Source organism: Triticum urartu, chromosome 5A (assembly GCF_056163025.1).
Source record: "Triticum urartu cultivar PI428250 chromosome 5A, HENAU_Tu73, whole genome shotgun sequence".
NCBI lineage: Eukaryota > Viridiplantae > Streptophyta > Magnoliopsida > Poales > Poaceae > Triticum > Triticum urartu.
The window spans coordinates 560,937,032-560,962,494 of NC_141877.1; the positions used below are offsets into that span (position 1 = coordinate 560,937,032).

Sequence of the window (25,463 nt, forward strand, 5' to 3'; positions counted from 1 at the left end):
AATTTCAGAGTGAAGCTGAAAATCATCGTAACAAGAAAATAAAGTTTCTACGATCTGATCGTGGAGGAGAATATTTGAGTTACGAGTTTGGTTTACATTTGAAACAATATAGAATAGTTTCGCAACTCACGCCACCCGGAACACCACAGCGTAATGGTGTGTCCGTACGTCGTAATCGCACTTTACTTGATATGGTGCGATCTATGATGTCTCTTACAGATTTACCTCTATCGTTTTAGGGTTATGCTTTAGAGACGGCCGCATTCACGTTAAATAGGGCACCATCAAAATCCGTTGAGACGACGCCTTATGAACTATGGTTTGGCAAGAAACCAAAGTTGTCGTTTCTGAAAGTTTGGGGCTGTGATGCTTATGTGAAAAAGCTTCAACCTGATAAGCTCGAACCCAAATCGGAGAAATGTGTCTTCATAGGATACCCGAAGGAGACTGTTGGGTACACCTTCTATCACAGATCCGAAGGCAAGACATTTGTTGCTAAGAATGGATCCTTTCTAGAGAAGGAGTTTCTCTCGAAAGAAGTGAGTGGGAGGAAAGTAGAACTTGATGAGGTAACTGTACCTGCTCCCTTATTGGAAAGTAGTACATCACAGAAACCGGTTTCTGTGACACCTACACCAATTAGTGAGGAAGCTAATGATGATCATGAAACTTCAGAACAAGTTACTACTGAATCTCGTAGATCAACCAGAGTAAGATCCGCACCAGAGTGGTATGGTAATCCTGTTCTAGAAGTCATGCTACTAGATCATGATGAACCTACGAACTATGAAGAAGCAATGGTGAGCCCAGATTCCGCAAAATGGCTTGAAGCCATGAAATCTGAGATGGGATCCATGTATGAGAACAAAGTGTGGACTTTGGTTTACTTGCCCAATGATCGGCAAGCAATTGAAAATAAATTGATCTTCAAGAAGAAGACTGACGCTGACAGTAATGTTACTGTCTACAAAGCTCGACTTGTCGCAAAAGGTTTTTGACAAGTTCAAGGGATTGACTACGATGAGACCTTCTCACCCGTAGCGATGCTTAAGTCTGTCCGAATCATGTTAGCAATTGCCGCATTTTATGATTATGAAATTTGGTAGATGGATGTCAAAATTGCATTCCTGAATGGATTTCTGGAAGAAGAGTTGTATATGATGCAACCGGAAGGTTTTGTCGATCCAAAGGGAGCTAACAAAGTGTGCAAGCTCCAGCGATCCATTTATGGACTGGTGCAAGCATCTCGGAGTTGGAATAAATGCTTTGATAGTGTGATCAAAGCATTTGGTTTTGTACAGACTTTTGGAGAAGCCTGTATTTACAAGAAAGTGAGTGGGAGCTCTGTAGCATTTCTGATATTATATGTGGATGACATATTGCTAATCGAAAATGATATAGAATTTCTGGATAGCATAAAGGGATACTTGAATAAGAGTTTTTCAATGAAAGACCTCGGTGAAGCTGCTTACATATTGGGCATTAAGATCTATAGAGATAGATCAAGACGCTTAATTGGACTTTCACAAAGCACATACCTTGACAAAGTTTTGAAGAAGTTCAAAATGGATCAAGAAAAGAAAGGATTCTTGCCTGTGTTACAAGGTGTGAAGTTGAGTAAGACTCAATGCCCGACCACTGCAGAAGATAGAGAGAAAATGAAAGATGTTCCCTATGTTTCAGCCATAGGCTCTATCATGTATGCAATGCTGTGTACCAGACCTGATGTGTGCCTTGCTATAAGTCTAGCAGGGAGGTACCAAAGTAATCCAGGAGTGGATCACTCGACAGCGGTCAAGAACATCCTGAAATACCTGAAAAGGACTAAGGATATGTTTCTCGTATATGGAGGTGACAAAGAGCTCATCGTAAATGGTTACGTTGATGCAAGCTTTGACACTGATTCAGACGATTCTAAATCACAATCCGGATACGTATTTACATTAAACGGTGGAGCTGTCAGTTGGTGCAGTTCTAAACAAAGCGTCATGGCGGGATCTACATGTGAAGCGGAGTACATAGCTACTTCGGAAGCAGCAAACGAAGGAGTCTGATGAAGGAGTTCATATCCGATCTAGGTGTCATACCTAGTGCATCGGGTCCAATGAAAATCTTTTGTGACAATACTGGTGCAATTGCCTTGGCAAAGGAATCCAGATTTCACAAGAGAACAAAGCACATCAAGAGACGTTTCAATTCCATCCGGGATCTAGTCCAGGTGGGAGACATAGAGATTTTCAAGATACATACGGATCTGAATGTAGCAGACCCATCGACTAAGCCTCTTCCACGAACAAAACATGATCAGCACCAAGGCTCCATGGGTGTTAGAATCATTACTGTGTAATCTAGATTATTGACTCTAGTGCAAGTGGGAGACTGAAGGAAATATGCCCTAGAGGCAATAATAAAGTTATTATTTATTTCCTTATATCATGATAAATGTTTGTTATTCATGCTAGAATTATATTAAACGGAAACGTAATACTTGTGTAAATACATAGACAAACAAAGTGTCACTAGTATGCCTCTACTTGACTAGCTCGTTAATCGAAGATGGTTATGTTTCCTAACCATAGACATGAGTTATCATTTGATTAACGGGATCACATCATTAGGAGAATGATGTGATTGACATGACCCATTTCATTAGCTTAGCACCCGATCGTTTAGTATGTTGCTATTTCTTTCTTCATGACTTATACATGTTCCTATGACTATGAGATTATGCAACTCCCGTTTACCGGAGGAACACTTTGTGTGCTACCAAATGTCACAACGTAACTGGGTGATTATAAAGGTGCTCTACAGGTGTCTCCTAAGGTACATGTTGGGTTGGTGTATTTCGAGATTAGGATTTGTCGCTCCGATTGTCGGAGAGGTATCTCTGGGCCCTCTCGGTGATGCACATCACTTAAGTTAGTTGCAAGATGATGTATTACAGAACGAGTAAAGAGACTTGCCGGTAACGAGATTGAACTAGGTATTGAGATACCGACGATCGAATCTCGGGCAAGTAACATACCGATGACAAAGGGAACAACGTATGTTGTTATGCAGTCTGACCGATAAAGATCTTCGTAGAATATGTAGGAGCCAATATGAGCATCCAGGTTCCGCTATTGGTTATTGACCGGAGACGTGTCTCAGTCATGTCTACATTGTTCTCGAACCCGTAGGGTCCGCACGCTTAACGTTACGATGACAGTTTCATTATGAGTTTATATATTTTGATGTATCGAAGGTTGTTCGGAGTCCCAGATGGGATCACGGACTTGACGAGGAGTCTCGAAATGGTAGATACATAAAGATCGATATATTGGACGACTATATTTGGACACCGGAAAGGTTCCGGGTGAGATTGGGACAATACCGGATCGCCGGGAGGTTATCGGAACCCCCCGGGAGGTATATGGGCCTTATTGGGCCTTGGTGGAAAGGAGGGGAAAGGAGCAAGGGAGGGGCGCCCCCCAAGCCCAATCCGAATTGGGAGGGGGCCCGCCCCCCTTTCCTTCCTTCCTCCTTCCTCTTCCTTCCCTCTCCTACTCCTAATAGGAAAAAGGGGAGTCCTACTCCCGGTGGGAGTTGGACTCCCCCCCCTTGGGCGCGCCACACTCCTTGGCCGGCCCCCTCCTCCACTCCTTTATATACGGGGGCAGGTGGCACCCCAGAGACAACAATTGATCATTGATCTCTTAGCCATGTGCGGTGCCCCTCTCCACCATAATCCTCGATAATATTGTAGCGGTGCTTAGGCGAAGCCCTGTGACGGTAGAACATCAAGATCGTCACCACGCCGTCGTGCTGACGGAACTCATACCCAACACTTTGCTGGATCGGAGTCCGGGGATTGTCATCGAGCTGAACGTGTGCAAAAATTCGGAGGTGCCATAGTTTCGGTGCTTGATCGGTCGGGCCGTGAAGACGTACGACTACATCAACCGCGTTGTTATAACGCTTCCGCTTCTGGTCTATGAGGGTACATAAACAACACTCTCCCCTCTCGTTGCTGTGCATCACCATGATCTTGCGTGTGCGTAGGAAATTTTTTGAAATTACTACGTTCCCCAACAGCCGGGGGCGCTGGTGAGGGTGCTGTCATGGCGTCGGCTGGGGGAGCGACCGCAGCAGACTGGGTGGTCGTGGGGTTGGGGTTGGTAGCGATAGGTTGGTTGGCCCGACGTGGGGCGGGAGTGGTGTTGGGAGGGTGATGGTGGTGTGCGTCTTCCGGCAGTGGGTAGGCGCCGGCGGGGGGTGATGCGAAGGGGAAGGTGCGCTCATCGAAAACCACATGCCGGGAGATGATAACCCGGTTGGTGTCACGGTTGAGACAGCGGTACCCTTTGTGGTCCGCCAAGTAGCCGAGAAACACGCACGGATGAGAGCGTGGGACGAGCTTGTGAGGGCTGGTGGCGGTGAGGTTAGGGTAACACAGGCAGCCGAACACGCGCAGGGTGGAATACTCAGGGTGAACACCGTAGAGGAGGTAGAAAGGTGTGTAGCTATGGCGAGCACTGCACGGGCGGCGGTTGAGCAAGAAAGTGGATGTGTTAAGTGCCTCGACCCAGAACGAGTACGACATAGACACGTGAGTGAGAAGAGCGGGGGTGATGTCGTTGAGGGTGCGAAGTACGCGTTCGGCCCGCCCGTTCTGAGGCGAGGTGTAGGGGCAGGACATGCGTAGTTGGATGCCCTCGGAGACGAAGAAGGCACAGGCAGGGATATTGTCGAACTCACGCCCGTTGTCGCTCTGGATGGTTAGTAGGTTAAGGTTGAACTGACAGCGGATGAACGCATGGAAGTGCTTAAGTGTGGGGAAAACGTCAGATTTGTGTTGGAGGGGAAATGTCCACGCAAAGTGACTGTAATCATCTAAGAGCACAAGGTAATATTGATAGCCTGATAAACTGATTATAGGAGATGTCCAGACATCACAATGCATAAGTTGAAAAGGAAAATATGACACATGATCTGAACTACCAAAAGGCCGTGCTGCTTTCCTAGTTGACATGCTTGACAGATAGGCGACTGTAAGTCGCGGGTGGTGATGGAGGAGGAACGCAGCACGCTGGAGAGGGTGTCGCGGCCGGGGTGCCCGAGGCGTTGATGCCAGGTGTCTGTGGTGACCGCAGCGAGTGCATGGTGAGGAGGTGGCGCGAACACGGGGTAGAGTTCATCGTCGGCAGAGTTACATCGGAGGGTCACCCGCTTCGTCTTTCGATCCTTGAAAGAAAAACTAAAGTCATCAAACTCTACAGTAATGGGATTATCACGTGCTAGTTTCTTAACTGAGATGAGATTACGGATAAGATGTGGAGAAACTAGGACATCGTTTAGAGAGAGGGGAGTGGAGGTAGTGGGAATGGAGGCACGGCCAGAATGTGTTACCGCAAGCGAGCTACCATCGCCAACAATAATGCCAGAAGAGTTGTAGGGTTGGGAGGACGATAGCATACCAGACGACCCGGCCATATGCGTAGAGGCTCCAGTATCCAGGTACCAATCCGCAAGCGGCGGCGTGAGCTGCTGCTGCTGGAGATGCATGTTGTTGAGCGCCTGCACTAGGGCAGACTGATCCCACGCTGGAGTAGAGGGTCCGGCACCGGAGCTGGGTGGCATGGCAAACGGCGGGTGGTTCACAGCGCCTGCATGCCACGGCGCCACCGGAGCACTCGCAGAGGAAGGGTGTGGCGCGCCGTAGTAGTGCGTGGTGGCACCGGCGAACGGGGCGGAGGCGCCTGGCCGGGGACCAAGCACACCTGCGCTGGGAGCATGCGGCCGCCAGGGCATGGGCCAGGCATGCACCATGCCGGTCCAGGGCGTGGTGGTCGTGGGTGGTGGCGCCGGCGGGCGGGAGGAGGAAGCCCCGCCATGGTCCACAGCCTTCCCCTTGCCACGGTGGCGCCCCCGCCCGGAGTTGTTGGCGCCGGAAGCGCGGCGGTTGCCGCCACCGCCTGTGCTCGGAGGAGTGGGCGCGCGGGCGATGTGGAGCGCGATCTCGGAGGTGGTAGCATCGCTGGACTGCCGGCTCTCTTCCAGGAGGAGGAAGGCGCAGCAGCGAAGGAAGGAGGGGAACGGCGTCTGCATCGTGAGGATGGGGATGGCGTAGCGGAGACGAGGGTGGAGGCCGCGAAACATGTTAAGAACTTGGTCGCGGTCCTGCACCGTCTGCCCCAGGTCAGCGAGGCGATCCGCGCACTCCTTCAGGCGGCCGAAGTAGTCGATGATGGACGACCCGCCCTGCTCGATGCGCCGGAACTCCGTGGCGAGGAAAACCGCCTGGTGCTCGGCGTTCTCCATGAACAACGAGATGATGGCGGCCCAGACCTCGGCGGCCGTAGCGCCACGCTGATGAACGAGGCGGAATATCTCCGGGCTCACGCGCGTGTACAGCCAGGAGAGGATGTGCGCGTCGTCTTGAACCCAGGCGGCATCGTCGGGATGAGCCGCGCCGGTGATGTGAGAGACGACGCCGCTCTTCTGGAACATAACCTCAAACAGGGTCCGCCACTGCGAGAAGTTCGGAGGGTTGAGGCTGAGGACGATCGGCACATGCTGGTTGATGTAGACGCCGACGAGAGGGGAGCCGTAGGGGGCCTCCGCGGCGGGATCGGGCAGGAAGAGAGGCCCGCCGCGCGCGAGGGCAGCGGGTGTGATCAGCGGCGGCTGAGAGCGAGACGGCGTCACTGGGGAAGTGCCAGGGGCAGCATGGCTGGGACGGGGAGGGGGAGGGGGAGGAGGAGGAAGCGGCGGGGAAAGAGCCGCCATGACGAGGTGCGGGCAGAGGTTGGGCAGCGGAAGATGGAGGGTTACAGCCAGAGAAGGGAACCGGCGACTGATACCATGTGAGCAAGTAGAGGATTGGGGAAATGGCACCTTGTGTGCTCCCATCGTGTTGATTACCAATATATAGTGTTACAGGCGCATGCATAGCGCAGGTTACATGGGCGACGTGTGCCAGGTTAGTGGGGTTCGTGCCTAGAGCACGCCCTGGTCAATCCTACATGAGAGAGTCAAGAGGGTTTCGGTTGACAATTATGTACTGAACTGGGCATCCTGGTGGGTTCGGTTTGCTCCTTGCCAACATCCTAAAGGGCCAGATTAAGCTAATTTACACTAGATTATTAGGGGGGCACTGCAAGTTCATGTACAGAATTTGTTTTCTGCAACACATTCATTCACTGGAATGCAAAGAAGAGATTTGAGTGCTGACATGCTAATCCCTTTTCCAGAAGAGAAAAATATGTATTTCGTCCCTCAAGTTTCCAAAAAGTGACTTGGTTCCATAAATTTATTTGGTATATATTTGGTCCCTCAAGTCTCAAAACCGGATAAGTTTGGTCATAAACCAGATTTCGAGCACGTTCACCGGGTTTGACCGCCACCAAACCGCATAATAAACAGTAAATTTGATATATATATTTTCAAAATAGCTCCAAAAAATCTGAAATTTTTTGGGGTCCAATATGCTTACATGCGCAAGGTGCGACCAAATTTTTGTTGTCTTTCAACACTTGAGGAGCTCGTGGCAAAAAAGCAAAAATATCTACGTTCAATGAACAGTAAATTTGAAAAAAAAATCAATCTGATATGCTTACATGCGTAAGGTGCGACCAAAATTTCATGGTCTTTCTACACTCGAGGAGCTCGTGGCAAAAAACAAACAAATTTTTGCTCAAAAAAATATAGCCAAAATTTGTTTTCTTTGCTAGCCCGTCCGCTGTCATTTCATGACAAAAGTTTGGTCGCACCTTGCACATGTAAGCATATTGGATGCTACAAATTTCCAGATTTTTCTTATTTTTTTGTATTTTTTGAAATTATTATTCATCGTGCATTTTTTGTCACGAGCACCTCGAGTGTCAAAAGACCACGGAAATGGTCGCACCTTGCGCATGTAAGCATACTGGACCCCAAAAGATTTCTGATTTTTTTAAGTTCTTTTTTTTTCAATTTACTATTCATCGGGCGGTTTTGTGGCAGTCAAACCCGGTCAACGTGCTCAAAATCTGGTTTAAGATTAAACTTATCCGTTTTTGAGACTTGAGGGATCAAATGTATACAAAAAAATCTTGAGGAATCAAGTCCATACTTTTTTGAGAACTTTCTTTAGGGAAACCGTGTATCATTATTGGACAATATACTTGGTACAAATACAAACATACACGAAAACTACAAAAGAGATCAGAAAAAGACCATAGCCCTGGAAACTATGCAAAAGGAACCCCAATAAAAGGATTAAAAACAAAAGGTTCATTTGAAGTCCCTGCAAACAATCGATTATGTAGCCGCCGCCAACTCCCATCGTCACTGTGACTCACATTGGAAATTGAGGCAAGCCTCCAACAGCCCCAAATCCAGGCCACCACCATCTCCAACGAGGCTTTGCGAGCCGATGAACAGGCTCGATGCTTGCAACGAGGCACTTGACGATGTGGCATGTCGGCCGGGGATTGTCCCCATGATGACCCAGATCCGGCTCTGCCGCTTCCCACCGCCGGAGAAGGGGAAGAACACTAGAACCGCCACACACGGACCAACATTCTTGCTCCAGAACCACCATCTCTTCCCCATTGACTTCGTTGTTTGGTAAAAGAGCAATTATCAGCCACAAGGAAAAAAAATAAAGCTCACCGCCCGATTGGGTGGCAAGCAAACGAGACCACTGGCCCATCGACGTCGCCTTGGAGAGCATCGTCGTGGTGAAGACAGGACCGGAGACAATTTATTCGACACGGTGTCGTCCTCACCGCTCCGACGCCACTAGACGAAAACCTAGCCCTACCTAATTGAACAGACCAGGAGAGGAAAGAGAGCACCCCCCCCCCCCCCTCCATTCACCGCCGGAGCAGCGGACAGAGAGGGGTGGAAACTGCAGCCTTGCCGGCGTTCACCAAGGATAAGCAACCGTCGCCGTTTCTCCTGGGAGAAGAAAGCGAAGACCAAGTTCTCGTTTACTTTTTGGGAACTTGAAGGACCAAAAAATACTTTTCTCTTTCCAAAATAAGGTGCTCAATAATTATAAACAAAAGAGAATGTATTCACATATATTTGCCTTTTCCAGAATAAGGAGCCCAATAATTATAAACAAAGAAAAATGTATTCACATCTGTTTGCCTTGCTCACTGTCCTGAAGACTTTAGCAAGACAAAGCTAATACAACAATCATGAGTACTATGTGATCACAAGGCAAGTACGGGGAATACATTCATATCATCAAAAGATTACTGGAAACAAAAGCACTTCACAAAATAAAAGGTGCTCCACTTGTCTTGTAATCCACAAATTCACAAGAGTACAACATGGTGGGCGGCGGCGTTGGGGCATGCTCAATGTGTTCGGCGGGGGGCGGGGGGACAATCCTTCTCAAAGAAAAGAGAAACAGTAGCAGGAAAGAGTCGCACAGGATGGAACAGGTATGTACTTGTCCGTGAATTGCTGAATGACCAAGGGTGTCGCTGTACATTTTTGAGAAGGACTTCATCTGTTCCTACGGTCTAGATCGGACGCACGAACGTGATCTGGAGCACGGGAGCATTTTCTGGGCCTCCTCTGGTACCTCCCTCGTATTAGGAGACTCAAAGAATATTAACTCAGCACAGTACACTCCATAAATCATAAGAGACGGCACCTGATTATGAAAATCGAGCATTCCCCCGTATCATGTGCCAGCTTGCCACAAGTATCACAAAGTTCAGCCATGCATTCAGCAATAAAGTGGTCCTTCTCTCCACAGCGATAGCACAACATTTTCTCCTTCTTGCGCGCCCACTTGGAAGCTCTATCTGAGTCAGCCCTGTCTGCCGCCTCAACCGAGGCTGATGTCGTGTTCTCAGTCCCAGGTACCTCAGCATTGGCGAGCGCTGTCACCACATCCATAGCCTGACCGGACAGCTCCGGCGTCTCGGCAGCCTTGGCTGCAACCGTCTGCGTGACGGCTACAGGCGGAGGAGGCTGCCGGTGACGGAAACAACCACCTCGACCACCACGATGACCACGGTAGCCACCCCGCTGCCGATAGTCAGGGCCAGACGCCCCCTCAACAAAACCACCCGGAGGACCAAAAAAAGGTCTCTCTGCAGTACCATCACTCTGCCAAGCATATCCGCGGCCACCACCCGTCGACGACGAACCACGGTGTTGACCATCACCATACGCATTGTACCCATCGTCACCCCAATGTCCCCGGGGCGGTCCATTAGCACCTCCAGCACTCGCGTTTTGAGGCGGCGGCCGTTTCTGCGGTGGCCTCGCGACGTAGTGAGGCGGCGGAGCCGCCTGAGGCTGAAAACCTGGTGTCACGACCTGGTTCCCGGGCGTAGGCGGCCTCGGACCAGGCGCACCACCCCGCCCCGCAGCGGCAACCACAGCCGGGCCTTGCGCCTGCGGCCAAGGACCCTGAGCTGTCCCGCCCCGACCCAAAGCAGGCACCGCGGCCGGGCCCTGTGACGGCGGCCGAGCCTCAGGGTGACCACCTCCTCGCCCCGCAGCCGTGTGCGCTGTCCCGATGACCACCGGGAGTCTAGGGCCGGGCAGCACCGCTGCTCCATGACACGAGCCAGAAGCCGGCGACGGCCCTACTCCACGAGCAGTGCCAGAAGCCGGTGGCGGCGCATCCCCGGCGCGGCCAGCCCCGGCCAGGACAGCGGGCTTCTTCCCCGGCAGCCTTCCAGCTCCTCGGCCAGTCATGGCCCCGAGGGGAGGAATACGCTTAGCGCGGCCAAGACCACAGGAACGGAAGCCGGGCTTCCCTCGCCGAAGAACCCTAGCGCGCCGCAAGAACGAATGCATAGTCGATATGATCGACCTGTTGCATGCGACTGCACGTTCATTATCGATAGAACCCGGACTAGCCTGGGCCTCATACCCAGCTGTCCCTGGCCCAACGAATTGCAGAGAAGGTTCAGACATAACCGGCCCACTACAGCCTAGGAGCGAATTCAAACGCGCCTGACGAGCCGCCGCAATCTGTATCGCCGTGTTCGCCGGCTTGGCAGCCGTGATGTAGACCGAACCTCGATGGCGAGATCCAATCTGTTGTTGCGGCCCGATCTTTCACGACACACCACCACCAGCAGCAGCAACCTCTCGCCCGCGCACGTGATGTACACGAAATAGAGGGTTTGAACCTTGCGGCTCAACACGAGAAAACCAATCTCAATGACAGTACTCCCGCGCAAAACAATTTCCTCACCGAGAAATCGCAACACAGAGGTTTTTTAAAGCTTCCTCCAAAACTTAGGGATTTTTAGACAGCTTCCTCCAAAACTCGATACGGGTATTTACCCTAAAAACACATCGTGTTTATTATCAAAATATAGCCTCCCCTTTACGTTGCCGCACCATGGCTATTAATAGCCCACGTCTAGACTTGCAAAAATAAGGACACGACCCTATCTCTGACTCAAATAAAATATGGACTCTCCTAAAACGTAAAGGTATTTGACTTTTACATCTCAATAGATAGCTTTGTCTATTACTTCTAAAACTAACATACGGACTTAAACTTGATCCTTTTAAAAATAGGTGCACCATCTCCTCGTACGTGATCTGCTTGTACGGTGGACCCCATCCACATCCTCTCAAGCAAAGCACGTCTCTAATCTTGCATGGTCTGTTGATGCGATTGACAATCTTTTCTTTACGTGCGAGTGGCAAGAAATCTCTGCATCTTATATTTTTGATTGGACCAAATAAATCACAAATTCAAAGGTCCCTTGCATCAACGTAGGCTCCACACTCTTTCCAGAAATTAGTGAACTCCTTGCCAAACTGAGTCTGATCAGTTTTGGAAGCAAACTCCTTGCCTTGATTTAATACCCTTTCACCTTGCATGCAAATATGCACGTCTAGGGAATTCTCTTCCTTTAATCCATCGGTATGCGGCAATAATTCATGAACACCAGCATTAGTTGTGGCCATATCATCCTCTCTCCCTTGAAACGAAACCGTCCTCGGTTTCGGGTCGATCTTTTCAACAATATTTTTATTTGTAGACTGAACAACGACCGTAAAAATTTCAGCAACTTTGGCCTCCCTTTTCTTTGCTTTTTCCTGCTCTTTTATCTTCTCAAGATATTCTTTCCTCCAAGAAATAAAACGATCCTGGCCCATGGGCACAAGGTCGTAGTTCTTACCCTTCTTAACGGTATATATGTGTGTTTGAGAATCGTAGGCAACATCGTGCTCTTTGTACCATGGCTTACCCAACAATAAGTGACATGAAACCATCGGTGTCGGAATCACGTCACACAAAACCGTGCAATAATATTTTCCCAAAAAAACGGCACCTTGGTTTGATGTGTTACACTGAGCTCTTCATGACCCCAACGGAACGAGTATGGTTGTGGTCGTGGTGTCATCGGTAGTTCCAACTTCTCCACCATCTCGATGCTTGCCGCGTTTATCAAACCCATGTGGTCGATTGTCATAGAACATGATCTCTCTTGTACCACAACACGAGTATGAAAAAGTTCATCCCATCGGCCTTCCTCCTCCAACTGAAATCCATAGCTTAGCTTCCATGATAGACCAGTCATCTTCTGCACAGTGTCGTGAACAACCTTGCTCTGAATACCACCTGATGTAGACCGAACCTCGATGGCGAGATTCAATCTGTTGTTGCGGACCGATCTTTCACAACACACCACCACCAGCAGCAGCAACCTCTCGCCCGCGCACGCGATGTACACGAAATAGAGGGTTTGAACCTTGCGGCTCAACACGAGAAAACCAATCTCAACGACAGTACTCCCGCGCAAAACAATTTCCTCACCGAGAAATCGCAACATAGAGGTTTTTTAAAGCTTCCTCCAAAACTTAGGGATTTTTAGACAGCTTCCCCCAAAACTCGATACGGGTATTTACCCTAAAAACACATCGTGTTTATTATCAAAATATAGCGCCCCCCTTTACATTGCCGCACCATGGCTATTAATAGCCCACGTCTAGACTTGCAAAACTAAGGACACGACCCTATCTCTGACTCAAATAAAATATGGACTCTCCTAAAACGTAAAGGTATTTGACTTTTACATCTCAATAGATAGCTTTGTCTATTACTTCTAAAACTAACATACGGACTTAAACTTGATCCCTTTAAAAATAGGTGCACCATCTCCTCGTACGTGATCTGCTTGTACGGTGGACCCCATCCACATCCTCTTAAGCAAAGCACGTCTCTAATCTTGCATGGTCTGTTGATGTGATTGACAATCTTTTCTTTACGTGCGAATGGCAAGAAATCTCTGCATCTTATATTTTTGATTGGACCAAATAAATCACAAATCCAAAGGTCCCTTGCATCAACGTAGGCTCTACACTCTTTCCAGAAATTAGTGAACTCCTTGCCAAACTGAGTCTGATCAGTTTTGGAAGCAAACTCCTTGCCTTGATTTAATACCCTTTCACCTTGCATGCAAATATGCACGTCTAGGGAATTCTCTTCCTTTAATCCATCGGCATGCGGCAATAATTCATGAACACCAGCATTAGTTGTGGCCATATCAAGCCGCGGTCACCACCGGCGCCGATCGAGGCCCGCCGAGTCGCTTTCTTCCTTCTCGTAACAATAATCCACGAATCCAGACGAATCATATCGAAAAGCGTTAGGTTTGGGAGACTTACCTTAGGCAGGGGGGCCTTCCATGGCCTGATCGTTGTCCCCGCCGTCCTCCGATGAATGACGCGGCGGATCATCTCCTTCTTCTCTCCCACATGAAGTCCGATTCTGGCCGGATCGTCGGGGGGCAAGACGGCGTCGACCATCGTTGTCACTTCATCTTCGTCGTAGCCTGAATGGGAAAGCTCGCAGATGAGATCAGATGGGGTCGGCGACGATGGGGAGGCCGCCGCGCTCCCATCCCCATCCTCGGCCGCATCATCCTCATCGGAGTCCGCCAAAGCCCAAAACCAGCCGCCGACCCGCCTGCGATCCCTGACCAATGATGACAGCGCGGCCAAGGTTGCCCCTCTGGTCGCCCCCGCACCCGCCCTCATAAGCGTGTCTAGTTATGTGCCTATATAAGCATAACAAAATTCCTCAGAACGGTACAAATACAGAAACATAAGCATTGAGAAATCATAACCGTAAAGCTGATGAAGACACATGATTTGTTTAACCAAGTCCAAGTTGTTAGCATCAACTCTACGTCTTGTTTGGAAAGGCTGAGCATATTGCTCCCGGCGCCGCGCTAGGGGGGTCTAGTCACCATCTTGTTATACTTGATCAGATTATCCGAGTACCTCAAAACTCGCCCAACAGCCGTGGTATATCTTGCGGTGATTCTCCAAACCTGTAGAAACTTGTTCTTCGGTGAATCCACGCGTTGGAGCTCACCGAACAACACCTAACCGTGTAGATGATGCCAATTTCTCAAGAGTAACAAGTTGGAATGCTAGGAACGAACATCTTCGTTGGTGATGCTGAATGACAACTCACTATTCTGCTCAGGTGGTTTTGCTCGCACAGGATTGCTCACGAATGCACAGGAAGAGGGATGAACGTTGTGGACTTGGCAGAAGAATGGTCACAGCCGTCGTAGAAATAGCCGTTGCAGATCAACTTACCTCCCACGAAAGAAAGTAAACAATCACATTTGGAACTAGTGGCGCGGACGACCGTTCTTTGAAGCGGCAATTCCAAAAATTTAGTTCTTTTTTACGGTGCAAGGGAGGAACTCTGCCGATTCATTAATTAAGATAGAAAAAACATACAGAGTGGCACAGTTGGTAAGGGAAACTAAGTCGAAGACTATAAAATATCCGGTAAAAACCGAGAGAAAACCAAAGAAGAAAAAGACAGAAAAAATTATTTCTCAAACTCCTCAATGAAGGTGCTAATCCTAGTGACATTGAAGAACTACGCTTCAAAGTTCTCGGCCAACACGTAGGAGAAGGTGGCCGTGGGCGTCGACGGCTCCTCTTGCACGGCTGGCGGCGGGGCGTGAGGTGGTGGGGGGAGGAGACGCGCCATCGGCAGCAACAACAGCCATGGACGACGACGGCATAGAAGTAGCAGCAGTTGCCGTGGCCGCCTTGGTCTTCTTCGGCCAAGATGAAGCCGCGGTGGGGTGGAATGAAGAATTTGGGGCGAGGCGTGGCTAGGGAGGCGATGGGTAAAGACATTGGTTACTTTACGACAAGTGGTGGACTATATCACATGTTTCCTTGTCCAAAACGATTTTCTTCTTTTCCTTTTCTGGCACGTATGTACATGCATGGGCGCCGGGTCTGCATCATATACGCGGCCTATGTCCGCAGCGGAGTCCATCCAAAACCCTAAAACCCTCACCCCCACACCGTCGCCACCGACCGGCCGAATCGATCACGCCGTACGTACACCATGCCGACCTCCGCGCACGTCGCCGGCGACGGCCTCCCCTCCGTATCCGCTTCCTCCATCGTCGCTAGCGCCGTGTGCGGCTACCACTTGGTCAAGATCGTCAGCTACTCGCGCACCAAGGAGGTCCCCAATGGCAAGTCGATCCACTCTAGCCCGTTCCAGCTGGGAGGCCGCACATGGCATGTTCGTTACTATCCCAACGGGAACAAGACGGAAGACATCGATTACATATCCGTCTTTCTCGAATTCGATGATACCGTCGTCCCGGAGGCCGGGGCCGTGGAGGCGCAAGCCAAGTTCAGCCTACTCGACCAACATGGGAATCCTGTGCCGTCCTATACCCAGCGGACCATCAGGAACAACTACGCTGTGAATAAAACCTGGGGGTATGATAAGTTCATCAAAAGGGAGGAATTGGAGAAATCAGAGCATCTCAAGGACGACTCCTTCACTATCAAGGTCGACGTCGCTGTCCCTGGCTTGTTCCACGGGCTGGAGACTCCATCCATCGTGGTACCGCCGTCTGACTTGCACCGGCACTTAGGGGATCTCCTGTCAAGCAAGGCAGGCGCCGATGTCGAGTTCCTAGTCGGCGGTGAGACTTTCTTCGCGCACCGATACGTGCTCGCGGCGCGCTTTCCTGTTTTCAAAGCAGAGTTCTTTGGTTCCATGGAAGAGAGCACCACCAAAAATGCCATACGCATAGATGACATGGAGGCACAAGTGTTCAGTGCTCTGCTCACTTTCATGTACACGGACGCGTTGCCGGATATGAAGCGAGAAGAAAATATGACATGGCTCAGCATTTGCTTGTTGTAGCGGACAGGTATGATTTGGTGAGGCTGAAGGTGATTTGTGAAGATAAACTGAGCAATCATATCGATAGGGGCTCCGTGGCAGCCATGGTGACATTGGCGGAGCGACACCACTGCCATGGGCTTAAGAAAGCATGTTTGGTATTCCTCAGCTCGTCAGCGAATCTGAATGCACTCATAGTCTGAAGGCCTTGAGTTTTTAACCAAGCACTGCCCCGGTCTTCTGAAGGATCTCCTCTTGTCCAAGGTTGTAGCTTTTTGACTCGGGAGAAGAAAATCAAGGGCATGGACCTGACGAGGTATAGATGCATGCATTCAAGACAGGTGCAATTCTATCCAGAATGTTACTCAGAACTCTGGAATCTGGATACAAAATCTAATACTATTTGTCACAAGGATGCGATGTACCTCAGTCTCTTTTTCTGTTTTTTGTTTGGGCACTGTGTCTTTTATGGAAAATTATAAACAGCATGACTCTGTCCAGAATGTTACTGGAACTATTAATTAACCAAGACAAGGTGTTTTAATTAGATGGAAGTTTTAGTTCAGGCATCCTCTGTCACTCTTTAGCAGGTTCGGATAGACTATGGTTTTGCTGAAATAGCCGGTTGTGGTTTTGGGAATTACTGTTTTCGGCTTCATATAGCTCAGTTCAAGTTTTTACCCAAATGTTATTACACAGGGTTTCTGTTTGCTAAAAGATACTTGTATGTTCTGTATATCTGAATTACAAATTAGGTTCCAGAATTGAACTGATTTTTTTTTTAGTCTAGAATTGAACGGGAGTAAACGCGACTACAAAATTCTGGTATGACCAAAAATTTGGCAAGCTATTGGTGTTTGGATTGTGACCATTACAACTTCCTGGCATGTTGTTGTTTGGCTTATGACCATGATAGCCCCAAAATTTCAGATACTGGTTCTGGAAGTATTTAAATGCGTATGTTGTATAAAATTAAGAAAACACAAAAATTGATACTAAGAGAGAGCGTGAAGAAAAAAGTCGCCAATCTACACTACTATTAAACAATCAAACAAATTATTTTTTACGTGCACCAAGCAAATTGGCCCACAACACCGCGCAAACCGATCAGCACCACACGATTAGTCCCACAGATCTAAATCTAACAGTTACCATTGATTTAATGCCTTTGCGGTGTGGACTTAGCAAATTCTCATGACTGGTCGTGCTTCACCTCCACGATCCATCCACCAACAGAGAAATACCAGCCCCCGTCCATCTCCTATAATCACGCGGTTATCATCGGAAACGGAGGAAACTGAAATCGGCTCACATCGCCCTTAACCTCAACGCCGCCCACTAACACCGTATCATGCCTGCACGCCGACCTCGCGGCACTGCACCGTAAGGTCGCGCCATCACCATCGCCATCGCGGATTGTTGCCGCGCGAGTAGCGTTGAGTCCGTTTTTGTGTCATGGGCCGCCGCCGCCCGCCGCTCCTCCTCTGATGGACACAAGCAGGTCGTCGCCGCCCGCCGCTCCTTCTCTGATGGACACAAGCAGGCCGTCGTCACCCGCCGCTCCTTCTCCGATGGACACAAGCAGGCCGCCGCCGCAGGCCGCTCCTCCTCTAACTCCTCTGTCGTCGCTCGCGTGGCCGCCAACCTGATCCGTGAGCTAGAGAATCCGGTAAGTTTCCTCTCTACGCCGTTCACATTCATGCCAGTACAGGTGCCGATGGAGCTTCACGCCATGGCCTAGCCCTAGACAACGCAAAGGTACTAATCGAACCAGATAGCCCGTATTTTTGGCCGCGGGTCCGTCACGATCCTCGCGTTATGTCCATTGGCCACACCTCCGCACGACCGATCTGCACCCAGGAAGCTGCAACCTGTATGTAATTAAATTAGTTAACTGATTACAGGGTTGTATAACAGTTCTGGTCACATAAATGTAGGTACTCGGGCGCCCTGTGTAGACGCAAGAAAAAACAAAGGTCGGGCCTGATTCAATCTTCGTCTGTTGGATTCACGCCATGGCCTAGCAAGATGGGGCATGCGGCCTGTGGGGAGCTCCTCGCAAGATGTGGCGACAACTCAAATAAATTGCGCCGGTTCATGTGGTCGCAATGAAGAAATAATACATATGTTTTGGATGAGGTTACTCTGCACTTGTTTGATGGAATGCCAAGCACAGGTGATGGCTTCTTTGTGGTTTTTGCTCTGAGTTTCATTTCTACAAATTGCAGAAAAAAAGAGTTTTATTGTTGCGATGAGGAGTCCATTGACGACGACGAGTACTTCCTGCTGCAGGATTACGCTGCTGCACCACCGCGGAGAAGCCGCCGGCCAAGAAGGGCGGAAAGTCTGTCGCACATGACGAAGACTATGAGCCCGCCCCACCGCCGCCGCACCTCTGTTGCTCCCGTGGTGCCCAACTATTCTTACAGCCGCTGCCTTCACGGCCTGCCTCTGCTGCTCCAGCTGGCACCCGGTCGCACCCGCCCTCGCCGGAGACGCGTGAGACACCTGCCGCCGCCACAGGCACATGAGCCTCGGCCGTTGGAGATACGCCGGAGACATGCAGCCTCCACGGACGCATGAGTCGTCACCTAATCCCCGAGTCCCAAATGGTAATGATACTCTCTCCTTTCCGGATGGACCATGGATTAGAGGCATTTTTGCCCCCTCTTTGAATTGAGTACAAGCATGTATCTATATTTTTATGGTTGCCCTAAAACTCAGTCGACTGAGTTTTTATGAAGTCTTAGTCGAATCTCTTTACCGTTAGATTTCTGTGTTGCTTTATGATGTGTGCATCCCTGTTGACTTGTAAACGAGCCCATGTAGGGGACGAACTGGGTGGGCTGCGTTTTTGTCCTGTTTTTTGTGTGTGTCAGGGCAAGCTTTGGACGGTGGGCTGGAAAAGACAATTTTTTTACTTTGTTTGTTGGGCTTTATTCTGCCCAGGTCAGCTTCTATTTTCTTATTCTTTCCTATAAGCGAAAACGGATCTCCACTACTATTAAACAATCGAACAAGAATTTTCTTAGGTGCACCCCGTAATTAGACCCAAGACATCGCACCAACCAATCAGCACCACACGATTAGGCCATAAATTTTAATCTAACAGTCATCATTGATCTAATAAGTCTATTGTGTGGAGTTAGCAATTTTCAATGACTGACCATACTCCACCAGCGGACGAATATTCCAACTACTGGTCCGGCGTCCCCTACAATCACGCGATTCTGATCGCTACCAGTTCCCGAAATCAATCTCTTCTTCCCGAGTTCTCCACGCCTCCCCAGCTGCCTCCCGAGTTCGGATCACCTCCATCGTCGTCCGCCGACGCGCCTCGCCCGCAGCGCCGTCCGCCACGTGTCTCCTTCCACCCCAATCGGAGGCAGCAGAGGCAGAGAGGCACGTCGCGCCACCACATCTGGAGAGGGAGGGGCAGGCGAACGGACATCACGTTGGATGTGCTTCGCAGGTGAGTAGCAGCCAGTTTGATTCGTTGCATAAATTTCTCTCTAAAGCTTCTTAATCTGGGTTCTTTCTTCACTGCCGGCGAGGGTGTCGCCTAGGGGCGGCGGGGGCAAGGGGTCGCCGGTGGGCGACCTATGGGATATGGCAGCGGACGCGAGAAGGGGTGAGGGGCCCGGGAGCCACAACGGGAGCCACGAGAGCGAGTTGGACTTGGCCATGCTCGTCAGCGACTGCCTCAAGGGTAACGGCGGCGAGGACCCGGGCTCCCCGACCTCGGCCACTTCGCAGACAAGATCAAGGTATATTCCCCCGTCAGCTCTGTTCATTTGAATTGTATGTTTGCAACCATGGCTTGCCCCAAATTTTGTTCGTCGGGTTGGTTAGCTGGCTGGCTGCTACCGTATGAAACTGCCGACTTAGCGCTTCCCAACCTCTGATAATTACAGGTTGTAGGAACATTTCTGGAATCACATGTATATCGATCACTTCCAAATGAATTTGTCGTTAGTACTACATTTTTTGTAGCAGTTGCTTCCAAGTGAATTGTCGTTAGTATTCCTAATGTTGCTAGCGTCTTCTGCTCTGAATTTACTCCTTAAAACCACCGCCCAAGATAACATTGACATCAATTTTGATATGTCTGACATGTTTGATCTTATTTGACTGCAGGAGTGTAGTGCAAAACAAAAGTCTACTGACATTGCTGGCTTGCAGCTGTAACTGGTTGTCTCTCAAGTTTTGATTGCACAGTAGTACAATTTAGTTTCTATGAGGTTTCGATTGCACAATGGTCCAATTTAGTCTCATCTACCATGATTCATTCTAGAGACCATTTTTCAGGCTTTTAGCCTTATTGCTGAGGCATGAAATACATCAGCGTGGGCACGATTTGTTCCCCTCCTGTAATCTAATCACGAGCTAGCTAATTTGTAATCTAATCAACCGTGCCATGTGCGTGCGCCCTTATCAATTCTGGTTCAGAGAATGCACTGGGCTATCTGTTTTGCTCATTAACTTTTACCCAAAGTAATAACTGGATAACTTAACTTAGTGTATTGTTGTATGCTGAAGCTGACATCCTACATATCTGCATGTTACATTTTAGATGTACAAGAAAGCAGGAGATGAGAAAGAAAACAAGCTGCTCTCCATTGTTCACTCCCTCTTCTCGATCCACGAGACATGGTTCCAGGTTTTTGTAAGAGGCCAATGTACTGGCAGCTGCAGTCGCCATCTACTCATGAAGCTCCTTAGTTACTCGAGATACGACGCGGCGGTCTGTGTGCCCAAATGGTAGGGCTTCGAGAAGATAACTGGAGGTAACCCACCAGACCAAGGCTTAGCTACTTATGTTGTTCGATTTTCTCTAGAAATTGTGCTGTGTGGATGAGTTATTTATTGTTTTGCCAACCAGGTGAACATGAGTACATTGAATATTAGTGGACTTGGATCATCTTATGGTCTGCCTATACATGTAACTTGATCATGGTAAGCTAGATGTACCAGCACTGATCACTTCCTTGACACTCATCCTACACATCTCCTTGTGAAATAATTGTTGGTGATGTCCTTTGTTCATATTATGTTCCTTGTAGAAATTTTTGTTGCAAACTGAACAAGGATAGATGACAACAGGACAGGAACCAAAATATATTGATACCTAGCTTTGTTTTTGTTGAGTGACATGTTTGAATAGCAGCTTAATTGGAAAAATTTAACACAGTTGCATGTGCAGTGCTTTTTAACCGACCATATTCTATTGAACGTCTGACTCCCCCTTAAGATTTAGGTTGGAAATATACTGGAGTAATAGTGGAAGCCACTTTTTGCTTTGGTGATTTTGTGAAGTTCAGATTTTGGTTTATCACTATTCAGACTAATCTTTGTAACAATTTCTTGAGATCTGCCTACAATACATGAATTTAGTATCAGTTTACATACTATATACACACATGACAAGTTTTTTGTGGGGGAAATTTAATCCAGCAAAAGCATTGCCATTGCTATTCCCTACAAGTTACTTGAAGAAGAAGAAAAATGCCCTTTAGACATTTTTAAGAAGCAAAACAAATCTTTCTTTCTATAATTGCAGAAATCCATGGAATCCTTGTGGTAGTTATTTCTCCAGGTATGGCAAAAGTCATGGAGTCTTTACTATTTGTACATGTAAGTGCACACCCAAGTGCATCGATATCAGTAGGCTTTCTGTAGTATAACTGATTCAACATTCTGCGAAATTCATTTCTTGGTCTTTGCATGACCACCTCTGCATCGTACACAAAGTGCTCAGAAGAATACATCATGCAGTGACTCCTATAAGGAAGGAATGGAACGAGTATTGATGTTTCACTTTTATCTGTGTTTGTACTTTGCTTCGTCCTAGGAAATCTGGCTAAGGATCATCACTTTTACAGCACACATGACACATCATAATGAAACTATTCTCCTTTCTTCTATTGAAGTCCATGCATATCATGACATGCATTGGAGGACTCAAATTTCATTTTTGTTATTGTTTACATTACTTCCTAATTAAGTCCGCTAAACATTTGTAAAACAAAAGCTCTCTGCAAGAATTATATTTTCCGCCGAATGTGCTATTGTACAGAACATTTTACTTGACATGTGAGCAAAAAATAATGTACATTATGCCGATTAACTTTCTTCCGAACTGTTGTATCACCACAAGGGAGATTGTGGTAGTGTAGTACCAAGGAATTAATCCTCAAATTCTTCGGACTTCTGGGAGTGGTGTACTGCATTCTATGGACTTCTGGGAATTAAGCCCCAAATTCTTTGGAGTTCCTCGCTAGAATATTCTATGGTTGCAACAGTATTTCTATTGGGATGCAGTTACAATTATCTCAAGGCTAATGGCATGCTAGATTTTTTGAGTTCTGGGAGTGTTGTACATATGCAGATTCTTATAAAGGTGCATGTAATCAACTTCTGGCTTCCTTTTATATCTGCATCTATTGTCCATATTACTCATATAAAACTTTGATGGTCAGTTTATTTCCACACAAATGAAATTCCATAATTTAATAATCTGATCCTCTATTATAATGCTATCAACTGTTATTTTTCATCAAACCATATGTTATGCTTAAGCTGTCTGTTGCTTTTGTTGATTACCAGCTTACATAGATTAGTGCAATATATTCTTATAAGGTTAAGTGCCCTCCTTAGATCTACGGGCTTTAGTAATAGGTGCCACCACCAGTTTGAGTTCTCATATATACAATCTACGACAATTTCAAAAGATGAGTAATTACTTCAGATCATACTACTTTCCATTACAGCTTTCTCTATGTATACTTGGAGAGCAGTGTGTGTTTTAACTACAATATGCATACCCCCATTGCACCATAGTTCCACTCCAGGAGATGCTGAGATAAACTGAAAATGGAGGAAAAATTGTCCGACTCTTACTGCTAGCAGGTGGTACCCGCTATGACTCCCATGGGTGGGATTACCTTCACCGCCGAGCCTTCAAACTCAGAAGATAACAAGCAGCCCAAAATCCAAGAAGGAAGCTAATTCAGTTCTTCCAAGATTGCTATTTTTAGGGCGGTTTTTGTTCCAACTTTGCATTGACGACACCATGTTCATTTGGACAATGTTTATATGTTCCTTTGAAGTTCACCCAAGAAAATAAAATTTCTGAAATCTTCATCGGATATTTAATTTGATTCCATTTTTACTATACAATAGACTAAATAGGCCACACCCATATATTCTCTATGTAGAAGTTGTTCATCCAATTAATTCCCATTGATTTGTAACTTTTTTTTGTACAATTATGATTTCTTTGTGGTCTGCTTGAACCTCAGTGGCATTCTCAAAAGATAATTGATGGGTTTGTACTTTGTCCTTTTGTTTATAGAGAAGGGGCCATTTCCAGAGTATGAATTCAAAATTGTATACCCACATAAATTTTGATGTGGTTTGATTGAGACGTGCGTTGCACGTGCATGTTTACTAGTACAATTACAAGCGAGAGATGTGCTGCAGTTCAGCACTTGGAAGTCGCTAATTCTGTGCAGCGTTGCATGCAGATTTCTTTTACTTGATGCTAATTAATCACGCAAAGGCCACCGCCAAAATATTCGCCAAATCCTACTGCATGCATGCAGGGCCCACCAATCAACAACCAAAGTCACCACGCCAATTTTTTGGCGAAGCATTCCGGCGCCCGCGTCTCGCCCATGCGTTGGCGCAAATAGCACGGAGGAGAGCCGGGCAAGTTGGGCGAGCCAATTTTTTGGCGTCGATCCAAACAGCAGCCAAAATACGTGGGTTAGCCAACTTTTTGGTCGGGCGTGCATTGGCATGAATCCAAACAGGCCCTAAGCCAGAAGGCCCGTTAACGGAATAGGCCAACCAATAATGCCAGTAGCTGCTCATATACAAGGATTCGATTTTACAAGTCCAAACGACATGTTTCTCAAAAGAAAATGTCCAACCGATATTATTCACTAATCCATAATTATATTGTGCTAGAAAAATTAATCCACAGTTATAGCTAAAAGAAAAATTAATCCTTAAATAAGCCCCAAAAAACTAATATATATATATATATATATATATATATATATATATATATATATATATATATATATATATATATATATCAGCGAAGCAAGGAGGAAACAATATATTAATACTAGCACTAATCCATCTACGTACGGGAAGCAGGGGAGGTAGTGTGGCACCTCATGTTCTGTCGTCGAAAGGGCACCTGTGCCTCGTCATCTGCAGGAATCAAGCATGTTCGCGTCCTGAACCAAGCTAAGTACCGTACTAGTTAATGGCCGCTACGCAAGCCCGAACTTGGAGAGAATGTGGCCCACCTTCTCCTTCGTCAGGGGCTGCATGCATGGCAGCATGGGTGCGTGCACCAGCAAACGGTCAGAGCGAGAGTCATGGGCGTTCGGTACGCGCATCAGGAGTAAGACAAGATTGATCCGATGGATTGGATGGATCGTCACCTTGGGCGTGAAGTCGTCGGCGCCGGCGGCGGTGAAGGCCTGGACGTCCGACGGGAGGCTGTCGCTGGACACGGCGACGATGGGCGTGGTCACCCCCATCGCCCGGATCTGCCTCGTCGCCTGCATGCACGCACGCGCGTGGTCGGCAGTGCCGCCACACGTATTCGTCAGCCGGCCCGGGCCACACGCACACACAAGCCATCGCGCATGGGTGCATGTATATACCTCGTGGCCGTCCATGACCGGCATCTGCTTGTCCGTGAGGATGAGATCGTACGCGCCGCCGCCCCCGACGCGCTCCCGCACGCGCCGCACCGCCTCGGCGCCGTTCTCCGCCTCATCCGCCTCCACGCCGGCCGCCCTCAGCACCGCTCTTGCCAGAACCTGCCGCTCCAACATGTATGATCACGTAAGCAAGCATCACGTACGCACTGCTCGTACTCGATCGCCTACTCTGCGACATGAATCAATTGAGGAACAGAATAGTATGTATCACGTACCCTGTGGATCTCCTCGTCCTCCACCAGGAGCACCCTGATCCTCCTCCGATCCATCGTCTCTCTCTCTCTCTCTCTCTCTCTCTCTCTCTCTCTCTCTCTCTGTGTGTGTGTGTGTGTGTGTGCGCGCGCAGTAACCCACTTCCCTGGAGAAACACACTACTCGATCGGAGTAGTGATTATATGCCGAGTGCCGTGGGAGGTCGATGGTTGGCCGGATCGATGGGGGCTGAGGCTGAGAGCACACAGATGACAGATCACGGTGTATCCCCGGGACGTTTACATTACACGGAGTTGCATGGGTTGTAAATCTACACGCCATCTGCCGGTGCCTGGCCTCTTTTCGGCAAGAATCTGTACGATCGT

General features: G+C 48.3%; 1 protein-coding gene, 1 long non-coding RNA gene and 1 pseudogene across 4 annotated transcripts; 2 read left to right on the forward strand and 1 right to left on the reverse strand.

The window, feature by feature from the left end:
* Positions 1-11,299: 11,299 nt before the first annotated feature.
* Positions 11,300-25,243, reverse strand: LOC125505958 (two-component response regulator ORR41-like). Of its 3 annotated transcripts, none has more exons than XR_015602691.1 (4): positions 25,101-25,243; positions 24,601-24,984; positions 24,325-24,480; positions 11,300-14,018 (listed from the first exon to the last, which is right to left on the reverse strand). XR_015602691.1 is itself a non-coding variant. In XM_048670854.2 (4 exons), exons 1-4 carry the CDS (start codon positions 25,152-25,154, stop codon positions 24,427-24,429), a joined length of 387 nt encoding a protein of 128 aa, XP_048526811.1. In that variant the 5' UTR covers positions 25,155-25,243; the 3' UTR covers positions 24,236-24,426. The 3 variants fall into 3 exon arrangements, 2 of the variants coding, with proteins under 2 accessions (XP_048526811.1, XP_087377850.1); XM_048670854.2 differs by lacking the exon at positions 11,300-14,018 and having other exon boundaries at positions 24,236-24,480; positions 24,601-24,720; positions 24,826-24,984; XM_087521724.1 differs by lacking the exon at positions 11,300-14,018 and having other exon boundaries at positions 24,236-24,480.
* On the forward strand, positions 14,026-16,447 carry LOC125507355 (BTB/POZ and MATH domain-containing protein 1 pseudogene; annotated as a pseudogene).
* LOC147972872 (uncharacterized) lies at positions 18,179-21,187 on the forward strand. Its single transcript, XR_015602690.1, has 2 exons — positions 18,179-19,908; positions 20,279-21,187. It is a non-coding gene; the product is annotated as an uncharacterized LOC147972872 (long non-coding RNA).
* Positions 25,244-25,463: the final 220 nt, after the last annotated feature.